At 44.2% G+C, this 12,208-nt stretch overlaps 1 protein-coding gene across 6 annotated transcripts in view; it reads left to right on the top strand.

Annotated features, from left to right (window-relative positions):
• Ryr2 (ryanodine receptor 2) overlaps positions 1 to 12,208 on the top strand; it is a 605,596-nt gene that overhangs the window by 320,818 nt on the left and 272,570 nt on the right. For all 6 annotated transcript variants that reach the window (XM_047520965.1, XM_047520967.1, XM_047520968.1 and 3 more), the window contains exon 17: positions 4,876 to 4,971. In XM_047520965.1, the coding sequence (XP_047376921.1) occupies positions 4,876 to 4,971 (96 nt within the window). The remainder of the gene's footprint in view (positions 1 to 4,875; positions 4,972 to 12,208) is intronic.

Below are 12,208 nucleotides of genomic sequence, written 5' to 3' on the forward strand. Positions count from 1 at the left end.
GAATTACTCCCTTGATCTCATGATCCCCGGCTCACGTCTCTCTGCTGCCTATCAGTTACTAACTGAACTGCCTTGCCCATCTGAATAACTGTGTTAGTAAGGAAGGAACCAAAGACGGATAAAATTAACCCTATGGTATCTACAACTTTTAAGATAACATCATTATAGAATCAAAATCAGATGGGAATTTGCAAAACCTATAACCCATACAAAAGACAAAGGCCCAGTTTTTAAAATACATTGTTTTTATAAATCTGTAAAAAAAAAGGAATTAGTACCTGATAGAAAAATAGGCAACAGATAGTGACATCAGTCCAAGAATAATAAACAATGAAAGACTTTCAACATGGCAAATAAAGAAATGCAAACTGAAATAATAAATAGGGACATTTTACTTCCTCGGTTGGCACAGATAAAAGATGTCTAGTAATGTGTTCTTATTGGAAGTGTAAATTGATGAAATTCAAAAGTCAGACAAACCTTGCTCTGACAAAATATATAAAATTTTAAGTATCTTCTTTTTACTTTTGGGGATTTTACTTCGAGAAATGTGTCCTACAGTATTTGTCCAAATGCGGAAAGGAAGTCCACTGTAAAATTGTCTGCACGTAGGATAAAATTGAAAGCAAGCTTTCTATCGACAGGGTTATGTAAGGTACAGTACGCTTATATAGTGCAGTACTGAGTTATTGAAAATCAAGATGAATCTGTCATTTGGAAAATTATATGAAATAATAAGTGGTTGCTCTTTTTAGCGTGACAACCTATGGCTTGATGTTAAGTGGAAAATAAAAACCAAAGGCTTGCTATATATGGATTAAGATTCTGATTGTGTGAAAGTAAAAATATGCAGAGCTGGGAACAGTGGCTCATGCCTGTAATCCCAGAGGCTCAGGAGCCTCAGGCAGGGGATCGCAAGTTCAAAGCCAGTCTCAACAACTTCGCAAAGCTCTGAGCAAGATCCTGTCTCAAAAGAAAACTTTTAAAGTGCTGGGGATGTGGCTCAGTGGTTAAGCACCCCTGGGTTTAATCCCCATGCCCCCTCAAAGTATATATGTACATACCCATACACATGTGTGCGTGCGTGCACACACACACACACACACACATGCAGAGAAAGGCACCTTGTGTTTATAGAATGCACAGGAGGATGGTAGGTGGTTTTCTTCTTGGGAGAGGGAATTTGACCTTTTACTTACATTTCCTGTGTGTTATGTTATTTACTGTTAATCTGTTAAAACATTACTTCTGTAAAAAAAAAATTATCTGACAAATGCTAGATAAATGATGGTAAAAGACAAAAGCTGTATTTTAATTCCAGTTATGTGAAAAAACAGAACATTTATCCATCAGTGTAAATAGAGAGACCTTCTCCCCCAACATCCAAGGTAGTTTTAGTGCAACAGGTGTTTCCAGTAGGTAGAATTATGAGAGACTTTTTTTGAACTGTTTTTTTTTATTTCTCTTGATTTTCTGTTTTTATTATAGTGACTATTGATTTTATAACTAGAAAAATTAACAGATAAAAGTCTGTTGGATTTTGATGTGCAGAAGACTGCAGGACCATCTGCTTGCTGCCCGTCCCTTCTGTTGAATTCATTGTCATTGCTTGACAGATACCATATGCATTGATGTATGTTTATACCTCAGTCAGGCTGGGAGAGTCTCCGATCTGAACAATAATTGGGATTCTATAAGCTATTTGCATTTCATTGCCCTTTATTCAGCTACCAAAGAGTGTGGTGCAAATACCAGCTCCAGATTCTTGAAGCTCCCCCAGCCCCATTTCTCCAAATAGGTAGATGGGAGATTGGCCCTTGGGTTTGTGTGTAAGTAAGCCCCCACCTTATTTTGCTCTTCTTATTTCTTGTCTTTAGTGTGTGTGTTTAGCCTGGAAAGGGAAGAGGAAGGTGGGAACAATGATCTATAACAATTTGGAATTTGACATGGATAGATTTAATGTGTGTTTTAGGTGGAGAATGAAAAAGGTAGATTAATGGGCTGCAGCTGGGAGACGTCAGGTGCCGTAGACACAGATACTCGTCGTTTGAGAAGCGTTGCCTGGTCCTCTTCCATACATCTTTTCTGACATCCACAAAATTAATCTGTGGGATGCCGGCAAGCAGGTGTGATTTTCTACAGATGTCTGAGAAATGACTGGTGGACTCTCTGAATACTCATTTATCACAATTCAAAGTGTGAAACAAACAGGATCATTGGCTGCTTTGTGAATATGGCAGAAGAGACCTGTGTCTGCAGTTTTAGTCAGCTTTGACACTGCTGTGTCCCAAATGCTTGACAAGATCAACTTAGAGGAGGGAATGCTGATCTGGGGCTCAGAGTTTCAGAGATCTCAGACCATAGATGGCTGGCACCTTTGCTCTGGGCCCAAGGTGAGGAACGTGGGGGAAGGGCCCATGGACGCCTCCTGCAATTTTTTGAATAGGTGTAACCCCCCCGACACACACGCACTGGCAACACAGTACATGGTAGAGAATTGTGAGTTCTGATGGTCGCATGTCTGACTGGGACCTGCCACTCTCTGCCACTGGCCAATATCCCCATCCCTATCCCTCGAGAGCATGGTATTGCCTCTCCCTAGCCCAGAAAGTGATCAAAATTGAAATTTTGAAGGGTGGTTTCTACCAAACACGTATTACTTCGCATCATCATACAGTCAAAAAATTGTAAGCTGAACCATTTTACGTTGGCGACCATCCCTAATAAAAAGTATTTTTTCGCGATAATAATTTTTGACTAATGACCAGTATTGCCTGCATTTCACATTCTGACTGAATGAAAGCTTAGGGATTTAGTTATTCAATGTTAATTAAATTATTTCAGTGACTAGCATTTTCTTAAAAACTTCATTCAAAATGTTTTTTAAATCATATTTAACATGTAACATAGTTACTTAACAACTCTATATTCTTATTCCATAGAAGACTGAAAGTAGTCATGTATCTTCTAAGTTTCATGCACTGTGCAAAGGTACAATAAGACAGAGTGTCAGATGTGAAGGGCTTTACAATGTTTCAGAAGTCGACTTGCAAGTCACTGTGTTATAGTTGCGTTTTGTTCAGGCTCATATTCGCTGTGCAAGCCTCTGACCCTGGTGCATTTGCATCAGTATCTCTGAAATAAATGACAAAAGTGAGGCAGGAGGATGAAAGGTCTTACCTTAGTCTTCAAGGCCACCTAGCCAGGGATAAAAGATGAGTTTAAGGTATGGCAAGCTTGTTCCTCTTTTAGAGACGGGTCCGTGTCCAACGTTTTGAGGCACCTCTGAAAGTTTCCATTGTTCTCTGGAGATGAGAGGAGCACTCCCAGACATCTGATGGCGATCGCCACCCCACTCTGAATGTGGATGCCATTGCTTTCTGGTTTGGAAAAAGTAGCTTTATTGTGTTATTTGATTCTAAAATTAATACATCTTGCCAGGCACAGTGGTACATGCCTATAATCCCAGTGACTCAGGAGGCTGAAACAGGAGGATTGCAAGTTCAAGGTCAGCCCCAGAAACTTACTGAGACCCTGTCTCAAAAATAAAAAATATAAAGGGCCAGAGATGTAGTCCAGTGGGAAATGACCCCTGGCTTCAATCCCCAGTATCCCCCAAATTAATACATCTTCATTATGAAAAGTTAGATAATGAAATGAACTTACACCCATTTATCCTGTACATGAGTTGGGGAGGTTTGAGGTTCTTCTGAGGAAGCTGTAGAAAGAGAAGACTTCTGTCTCTCTGCCCTTCTGCTCTTTTCTTACTCTAGAGTAGGCAATAACTTTTATCCGCCTCCTTGTCTTTGGGAAGAGGCTTTGCAAGGGACGTCTTTAAGCCTGGCCGCACACTAACCATGGCGCCACCTGCTCTTGATGAGGAGGTGGCAGGCAGTAGCCTCAGACTCCAGCACTTAGTTGGCTCTCCAGAGCTGCCAGATGGTGAATAGTGATTTTCCTTGTGGGCAAGTCTTCCTCCCTTTAAATATTGTGCTGTGCAAAATCTCACCAACCCTCGGTAAGCACTTGTGCCGTTTCTGACCAATCTTAGGGGTGTAAGGACAGTGTTTACCAATAATAATAGTAATGACAATAATAATTATTACTGGGCTTGCTTTAAATTTTTACTTTAAAATTTTAAGTGAAGTACAAAAACTAGGTTGAAAGAGACCAAAGTCATTTAGGAATTTCATACAAGAAGTCATCTTTGGTGAAAGGACTGAAGAAAAGACTGGATGAAGCAAAGTTCGAATAGATGACCTCAAGTTATCTGAGTCTTTAGGATGCCTGGCGACTTTCCAAGTGGGGAGAAGAGAAGTAGGAAAAAGCATGTGGCTTCCAAAATTAGTAACCCTAGCTCTCCCACCTGTTGTTCCATGTGACGTTTAGTGACACTTGTCTGTATACCTGCTGTTATATCTCCTGGTGTTCCGGGCTGCATCTTCAGGAGAACTAAAGTGCTCCTAACTTCTTCATTACAGAGGAGAGGAGACTGAACTCCAGAGGAGTGAGACCATTTACTCTCATGGCTAATTGAAAGCAGTGGGTATCAGAACCCAAGTGAGGGAACTCCCAGGACGCTGGTTTTCCATCCCCTTCATTATCACCTCCTGGTGTGGGATGCTGCTCTCTGGAATTCATTCCTTCTAATGAGCAGAGGAGTTTTTCGGTGCCATTTAATAAATATCAAGTCATTTTGCACATCTGTTTTCTGTGTGTGTGTGTGTGTGTGTGTGTGTGTGTGTGCATTTGCATATGATTTAGATAATACCTGAAGATATTTGGTTTTTTATCCAACATTTGAAAACTCTCATTAGCTTACCTTGATTTTTGAACTGGAAAATTGTATCAACGTGAAATCATCTTCTTTTGCAGCGGCTCTAATTAGAGGAAATCGTAAAAACTGTGCTCAATTTTCTGGCTCCCTCGACTGGCTGATCAGCAGATTGGAAAGACTAGAAGCTTCCTCTGGTATGTTTTCTGGTCCTCTCCTTGGTGAGAGGTACCTAATTTTCCTGTTTTCTCTTGCTTTATGCTGCCTTTCAAAACATAAAAACAAACTTTGATGTTCAATGTGTTTTCCTTTTAATTGGGTGAAAATTCTAATTTGTTGATTGGATCATTGGTGTTGTCCTTAGTTATTTCTGAGTATCAATCTAACAGTGTCCTGTCCATATCCACGTATAAAAGAAGTCTAGTTATGAAGTCCTGAAAGCCACTGCAGAGCTGAGTTCTCGTTCTTTCCCATGACTCCTAATGGACTCTATAAGCAGAAAGACGGGCTGGGAATTCTTTTTTGTTTGTTTGTTTTCCCCTTGTGTTTAAAAGAATATTTGGATAGTTCCCCAGGGTGGGGGGTGGGGATTAGTTTCCCAAATCACACAGCGCAGCATTTCCTTTCAAAGGAATTTGGTAAGTACTAATGAACAGTCTGTGTAGTGGGAGAGCAATGACCATCAACCTGATCCCTGCATCTCTGATTTGTTAGTTTCATTCTGGTGTGGTGGGGTCTCCTCCGTGATGGCCAGGTTGCCCGAGAGGGGTACTGGAAGAAGGAAGGGCAGAACACTCACGAGGTTCTCTAGCACTGGGGGTTGGGTGCCAAGATCTGAGATAAGGCGACACCTGGGAAGAAAATGATTAGACCCAAGGGACCAGGGTCACCTGGAGGGTTTGATGACCACTAGTACCCATCTTCTTTCCATCTTCCTTGTCCTTCAGTTCTTCTCCCTTTCTCTCCACTATTACTTACATCCTGACCCTACAATTGAAGACAGGCGACCTTGATAATTAAGAGACACCTCCAGCTTTAAGACCCCTCGCCATTGTCCTACAAAGCAGTAACGCCTCTCAGCACTCACATTCCCCTGAGTGATGTCTAGAGTCCTTGAATTTACTTGCAGTCATTTTCTCGCTGTGCCACGGGTGTGTGGGGAAGGGAGTGTGGCACGCAGGCGGGTGAGCTGGAGGGAGGCTTCTGCCTCCAGCCTGGGAGACGGAGGCAGGCGAGGGAGCAGCAGGGCCCAGCCCTGCCTGTGCGGCCACCTGCCGAGCACAAACAACTTTGTCCCAACTGTGCAAAACATTTTCCCTAAAGCTCTTCCATCTCAGTTTCCTGTTGACGTCTGGGACCAAGGCCGCAGTCTTAGAAAGTCAGAGCAGACCAGCCCCTGACACCAGAGGGCGTGGAGCTGTGAGGGCATTGTGTGTGCACCGGCGCGGCAGCTCCCAACGAGCACGTTCTCTGTTGTCTTCTTTAGTTTTAGAAGTCGAGAAGCACAATTCTCAAAATCTGAATGTCACTTAGGACAGGGGCACCCAGCTGTTTTGTTCTGGCCTTTGCTTTACAAAGAAAGCCTTCCTGTGAGACAGGCCACTCCTTCCTCAGCTCTGCCTGGAACACAGATGCATAAAGGCCACACAGGGGATGGAGGATGGGGGAGCTGCAGAATGGAAGGAATGGGGGTCACGGTGGCACCGGTGTGGACTTCTCGCCCTTCTGGTTTAAGCCAGAGGCCTAGATGTTCCTTCTCCTGCAGCTAAACACCATGTTCGCTGAATTCCTCTCAGGACCTATTGTGTGTACTGCAAGCAGCGTTGTGAGAATGTGACTGAAGTTATTGAGGTGCAGATCTCTGAATCAGCCAGCACTATGTGCCAGGTGCTGTTTCATGTGCTTTACAAATACTGATCATTTAATTCTCACGATGGCCGTGGGGTCAGGGCCATTATTATCCCCAGATCTTGGATGAGAGATTATACAGATAAGCCTCAGGGAAATTTAACAACTGAACCAAGAGAGCCAGCTTGTGCATCCTGACAGTCTGGTGCCACTTTCCTTGATCTTAACTGTCCTGTGACGTTGTCTTGTCGAGTGTGAGACTATCGATGGAGGTGAAAGCACAGACAGTCGCAATGACATGGTGTTCTCTCGTGTTCGGGTTCAGCTTTCTTTTTCTATTTTCTTACACAAACGCAAGTTTCTAAGCAGACTCTCATGGGCTTCTCTTGATCTTGTTTTCCTTGCCTCTCTGGGTGCATACCTAAATTCCTCAGTTATATTTACTTTTATAAATACCACTTGTGAGAAATGATCAGCAGCCTCAAGGTTAAGACATAAGAAAAAAGGGGGGTGGTATATAAATAAAAGTGGCAGTGAAAACTTTAGGGAGACAATGACCTTTCCAAGGGAACTTTTAAAAAATTGTATTGCAAATTGAGAAATTATAATTGCATATATTTATGGGGTATAAAATGGGAAGTACATATGCACATGATAAATGATTTCTTCAAGCTAATGAACAGATCCATCATCTCACAGACTTATTCTTGTGGTGAGAAGCTTTGCAACTTACTCTATCTTTAAATACACCCTATTATTAACCATACTGTATTCACCATACTGTACAATAGATCTCACATACCTCATTCCTCTTGTCTAACTGGAAAAAGTTCCAGCTTGCTCTGGCTTGAGTCCCACTGGAAGTTGACCTGGACGTAAGGTTCAAGGGCAAATTTTGGGGGGACATGAGAACATGCGATAAGCAAGGGACCTGAGAGGCTGTGTTAACAACTGAATCACCAGCTGTGGAGATTCTTTTCACCAGGGAAACATAAAGACTATGTGCCTTACAGTTTACCCACCCAGGGGGCTGGAGTATTAGGCAATATGGCTCCCTGGGAGTCACCGTTCTGGGGGCCCCCCCAGCTTTACTGTGGTCAGAGCAAATCTTGAAGCAGAGAAGCCCAGGATTTGGTAGTTGGAAGTGAGGCGGTAGCCCTCGGTGGGCAGATGAGGACGGGCCCTGAGTCCTGCTGGATCTGCTCCCATTATGTGATAGCAAGGCCCAGAACCGGCAGCTGAACGGGACTGTACTTTTGTCAGACTCTGCATGTCAACAGTTGACCAGGGTCTCTAGTGCATAAAACTGTGGTAGAGTATCTGATCCATTTATGAGAGTGGAAGCTCTGAATTCCTTGAGGGAATGAGAGCTCAATTACCTATTGTCCCAGGCTTCATGTGGGACTCTTCCTAGGCCAGAGTTATTTGAAAAGACACAAGATGGGTCTGAGCAAGCACAGTTGACAGGGCTGGTGTATTTCTGAAGGCCAGCCTTGTCTTTGGGGTTCCCAGCGCTTGAGATACTGTTTTTCAGACCAGAGATAGCTGATGAAGACGTCAATTGGTCAGGAGAGACAGATTTTTGGCACATCTTATTTCTTGTGCAGTCTGTCCCCACACAGCTTTGCAGTGCCGCAAGTGGATTTTCTGTGAGAAACCTGTGAATTCCTCCCAACACTTATCAAGTGCCCTTGGATGAACCCCTCTGGGTGTGAGCAGTCGGGCCTTTGGAGCAGCCAGATAAAGAAGCTTTGTGCTCTTATACAATAGTGTTGATAGTACCTGAAATAGATTAGGTTAAGACTCTTGAAGTTGTCACAACCATTTCTTTCAGAGTTGAAGCTCATCATTTTCTAAAGACAAAAAGTGTATAATAATCTGTCCCAGAATCCTGTGTCTTAGGAGCCCCTCCTCCTGGATATCTAGTTAGGTCTGAGCTGCGGAGTTAGAGAGGTAAGTTCCTGGGTTATTGTTTCAGTTGCTCTGTTGCTGGTGTAGAAAGCTTAGCGAGCTGACTTGAGTGAGACATGGGTGCAATTCAAGCAGCACCCATGATACCAGAGAAAAAGGCAGTGAGCCAGGAGATGACCCTGGAGAAGGCAGCATGAGTGTTGGATTTTCTGGAAAGTCAGCCATGCTGAACTAACTCAGAGTCATTATGACATTGGAGACTTTCAAAACGAAATCTTTCATGACAGCTGATCAGGTCAGTACCCGTTTGGCCCTCGGACTCCACACCAGCACCCACAACTCACCTGCATCACATCACGGTGATGGATGTTTTCTGTAATGATCCGGGTCGCTCACTTCCAGACGTGGGAGTGGTGTTTCATGCTGGCAGATCACTTGTGAAGGCAGAGAAATTTTGATTTCATTTTTTAAGAGAGATTCATTCTAAACATTTGAAATAAAATTAATCATTGAAGTTCTTCATTTAATAGTTAGCCAAGTGTCAACAATTAAGCATCTTTGCACTAGGCTAGAAGAGCGTGCCTGCGGCCATGGCCTGCTTCCTTGCTCCCCCAGCCATTAAGATGTAGCTGGAAAGAAAAAGAAGATTTGGAGGGCTTCCTGTAGTTTGCTGTATTTTACCAGCAACATGCAATGGGCGGAGGGAAGTCCCCCAAAGTAAGCTCCAAAAGACATAGAACCATTTTAATAGAAAAAGGGAAAGACATTGAGTTCCTTTGTTATCTGCAATCATTACTCTTTCCAGAATGCTTTTCTCAAAGCCTGGGTCTGATGAGATCGACAGCAAATTACAGTTCCGGAAAATGTTTCTTCCAAAAAGTCTTGAACCATCTCCACATTGGAAAAAAAGTGTTAGTGCTTCGTGATACATAATTGGGTGCTTTGTACTCATTTTCCCTGGGTACCTTTTCAAGCATATTGCTTGTCCAAGTAATAGGCACCAGGAGTTGCTGCTGTCCTTTCCACTTTTAGAGACAGAGACAGTCCTGGATGGCCTAGTTCCTGGTGGTGACTCTCTGGGTCATTTAATGAGTTACAAGACCTTCGGCTTCTGGAATGTGTTTTATTACTAAATAGTCTTTCGGGTTCACAGAAACCTGTGTGCTTACCATGTTCTTTTACATTCTTAGTTTTTAAAATTCTGCCTCAGAGGTACAGTGTGATTCTCTGATGGTAGTTGTGCTGACAGGTGCCCCTTGCATGGCCAGGGAGCTTGCCTCGTCCTGGAGTGTCAGCTGCTGATTGGTCCTGTTGAGGAAGTGTGCAAGGCCAGGTCTGAGAGCCATGGACTCCACAGTGCAGAACCCTCCAGATCTGCCAATATGGCAGAAACTGCTGGCTCAGAAACGAGCCCGATCCGACAGAGGCAGCCTGGTGATACGTATTAACCAGCTTCTCAGGTTTTGGTGAGCAGGTGTGGACCAGGTGGCCCCTGGCTCCTGTTCCTTCTCTTCCCTGAATCTTGTGCTGTCTTGACACTACTCCACCCGGGCCCGGCATCCTGGACTGCTGCTGCACTGCAGATTCTATAGAAGGCCAGCGGTGGCCGGCCTGTGGGGACAAGTCCACTTTAGCTGTTTCCAGCTATCTCGTTGGCCTGTTCTCTCTCCAGGGTGCAGCCACCTCTTCCTGCTAGGCCCTAATCCAGGGAGCTTTATTTTCCTAGGAGTTTTTGTGTGTGTGCGTGCGTGGGGAGCAATTCCAGGCATCCACATTTCTGGCCTGCTTCCTTGTATTTCCCAGGGATGCTTTGGAGCCAGGCCCCTGTGGCCTCAGCGGGTTCAGCACTTCTTGCGGATTTCATTTCCCTTGCACAGCCCTTCCGTGTGACATGGATACAATCCTGGTGAGCCAGAGGAATACAGAGGAAGTCTTGTCTCAGAAAAACCACAGGATCCAGGAGCCCTCACTTGGGAACACTGACTATTACAAAACAAGATGGCAAATGGTGATTTCACATTCCTCCTGGCCTGCTTCTAGTCCCCTGGGGTGCTAGGTGGTGTTGCCTGGTCGGGAACAGAACTGAAGCGGGAGCTGATACCCACTGCTGCTGATAGATGGCTGTTGATTGCCACTGTCTGACCTGGCTGGGTTTGGCTCCTGCCACTCTGGTTATTCACGAATCCTACCATCACCCTTCTTCAAGTAATTGCACTGGGTCACTTGTCAGTTGTGCTTCATGTGAAGTGTCTGGCCTAACCAAAGTACGTGGTGGTGGCTCACAGCCTCCTTTTGAAGAACTCATCAATCTGCTTTGCTCTTGCTCTGGAGAGTTCTTCTTGAAGAAGCTCACATGCACATGTATTTTAAAATTCATTTAAGGGGCTTTAGACCATGCCTTCCATCTGCCAGCATTTCTGTGGATTCTGCATTTCACAGGGAGACGTGCAATCGTTAGAGTTTTGAGTATTTGACTAACTGCCTAGGTTTTCATTGTGCAGCCAGGGAAGTCTGAAATGGATTCAGGTACGTGCTGAGAATGTCACACGAGTGGAGCATGCCCGATCCGAAAGTCAGGAATCTGAAATGCTCCAGATCCAAAACTTTTTGAGCACCAATATGGCACCCCATGTAGAAGGCAGGACACCCAACTTCTTATGACAGAGGAGCCAGAGCACAGGCATAGGACACAGCTTAGCTAGTATCCCTGAGGGGAAGGACACTCCCTCCCCTGCGCTTGTGGGACACAGACTGGTCACATGTGCAAAATTATTTAAAATATTATATGGAATTGCCTTCAGGCTGTGTGTATATATGTGACATGTGGATGAGTTTCGTGTCTAGACTTTGCTCCCATTCCCAAGATGTCTCATTATGCATATGCAGATATCTCGTGTGTAAATGCAAAATCTGAAAGACTTCTGGTCCCAAGCATTTTGGGTAAGGGTTACACCACTGAATTCCCACGGTTATGCTATAAGGTGGATTCTGTTATTATTTCCACTTTACAGATGAAACATGTGAGGCCATGTATCTTAGAGGGCCCTCTTTCAACATCCAGGGAGGTACTGGAGCTAGGACTGTACTTGGGTGCTGTAAACTCTGAGACCGAAGTTACGGCAAAGTAGGCTCCTCTTTTTTCTCACTCCCAGGATCTAGCACAGTGTATGGCCCCTCTGATGCACACTGGGATAAATTGTAGAATAAGTGACAAAACCCTCAAAGCATGGAGTCAGCAACATTAGAATGTCTTAGAAAAATGTGTGGTTTCAAGACTCACTCAGCATTCTGTTGGCTTTTGAGACATGATCATTGATACAAAAAACAATCAGCATAGAATCAAATTCTGACTTGGTTATTTAATTGTTGTATCACGAACTGCCTTTAATTGACACTGTTTTTAACTGTCCTTTAGTCTCCAGTTTGTCCTTCATAAATCCCTAAGTTGAAGGCAGCCAGCCTTCGGGACCCTGAGGACTCACACAGTGCATCGTAATCACACGGCTCAGTCTGTGTGTTTTGCCTCAGCTGAGTCACCCCAGGAAGCTTCACCTCAAATCCATCTTGTCTTCCAAAAGCACACCCTAAAGCCAGGTGCAGTGGTGCACGCCTATCATCCCAGTGACTCAGGAGGCTGAGGCAGAAGGATCAGAGGTTCAAGGCCAGCCTCAGCAG

This window comes from Sciurus carolinensis, chromosome 12, assembly GCF_902686445.1.
Source record: "Sciurus carolinensis chromosome 12, mSciCar1.2, whole genome shotgun sequence".
Lineage (NCBI taxonomy): Eukaryota > Metazoa > Chordata > Mammalia > Rodentia > Sciuridae > Sciurus > Sciurus carolinensis.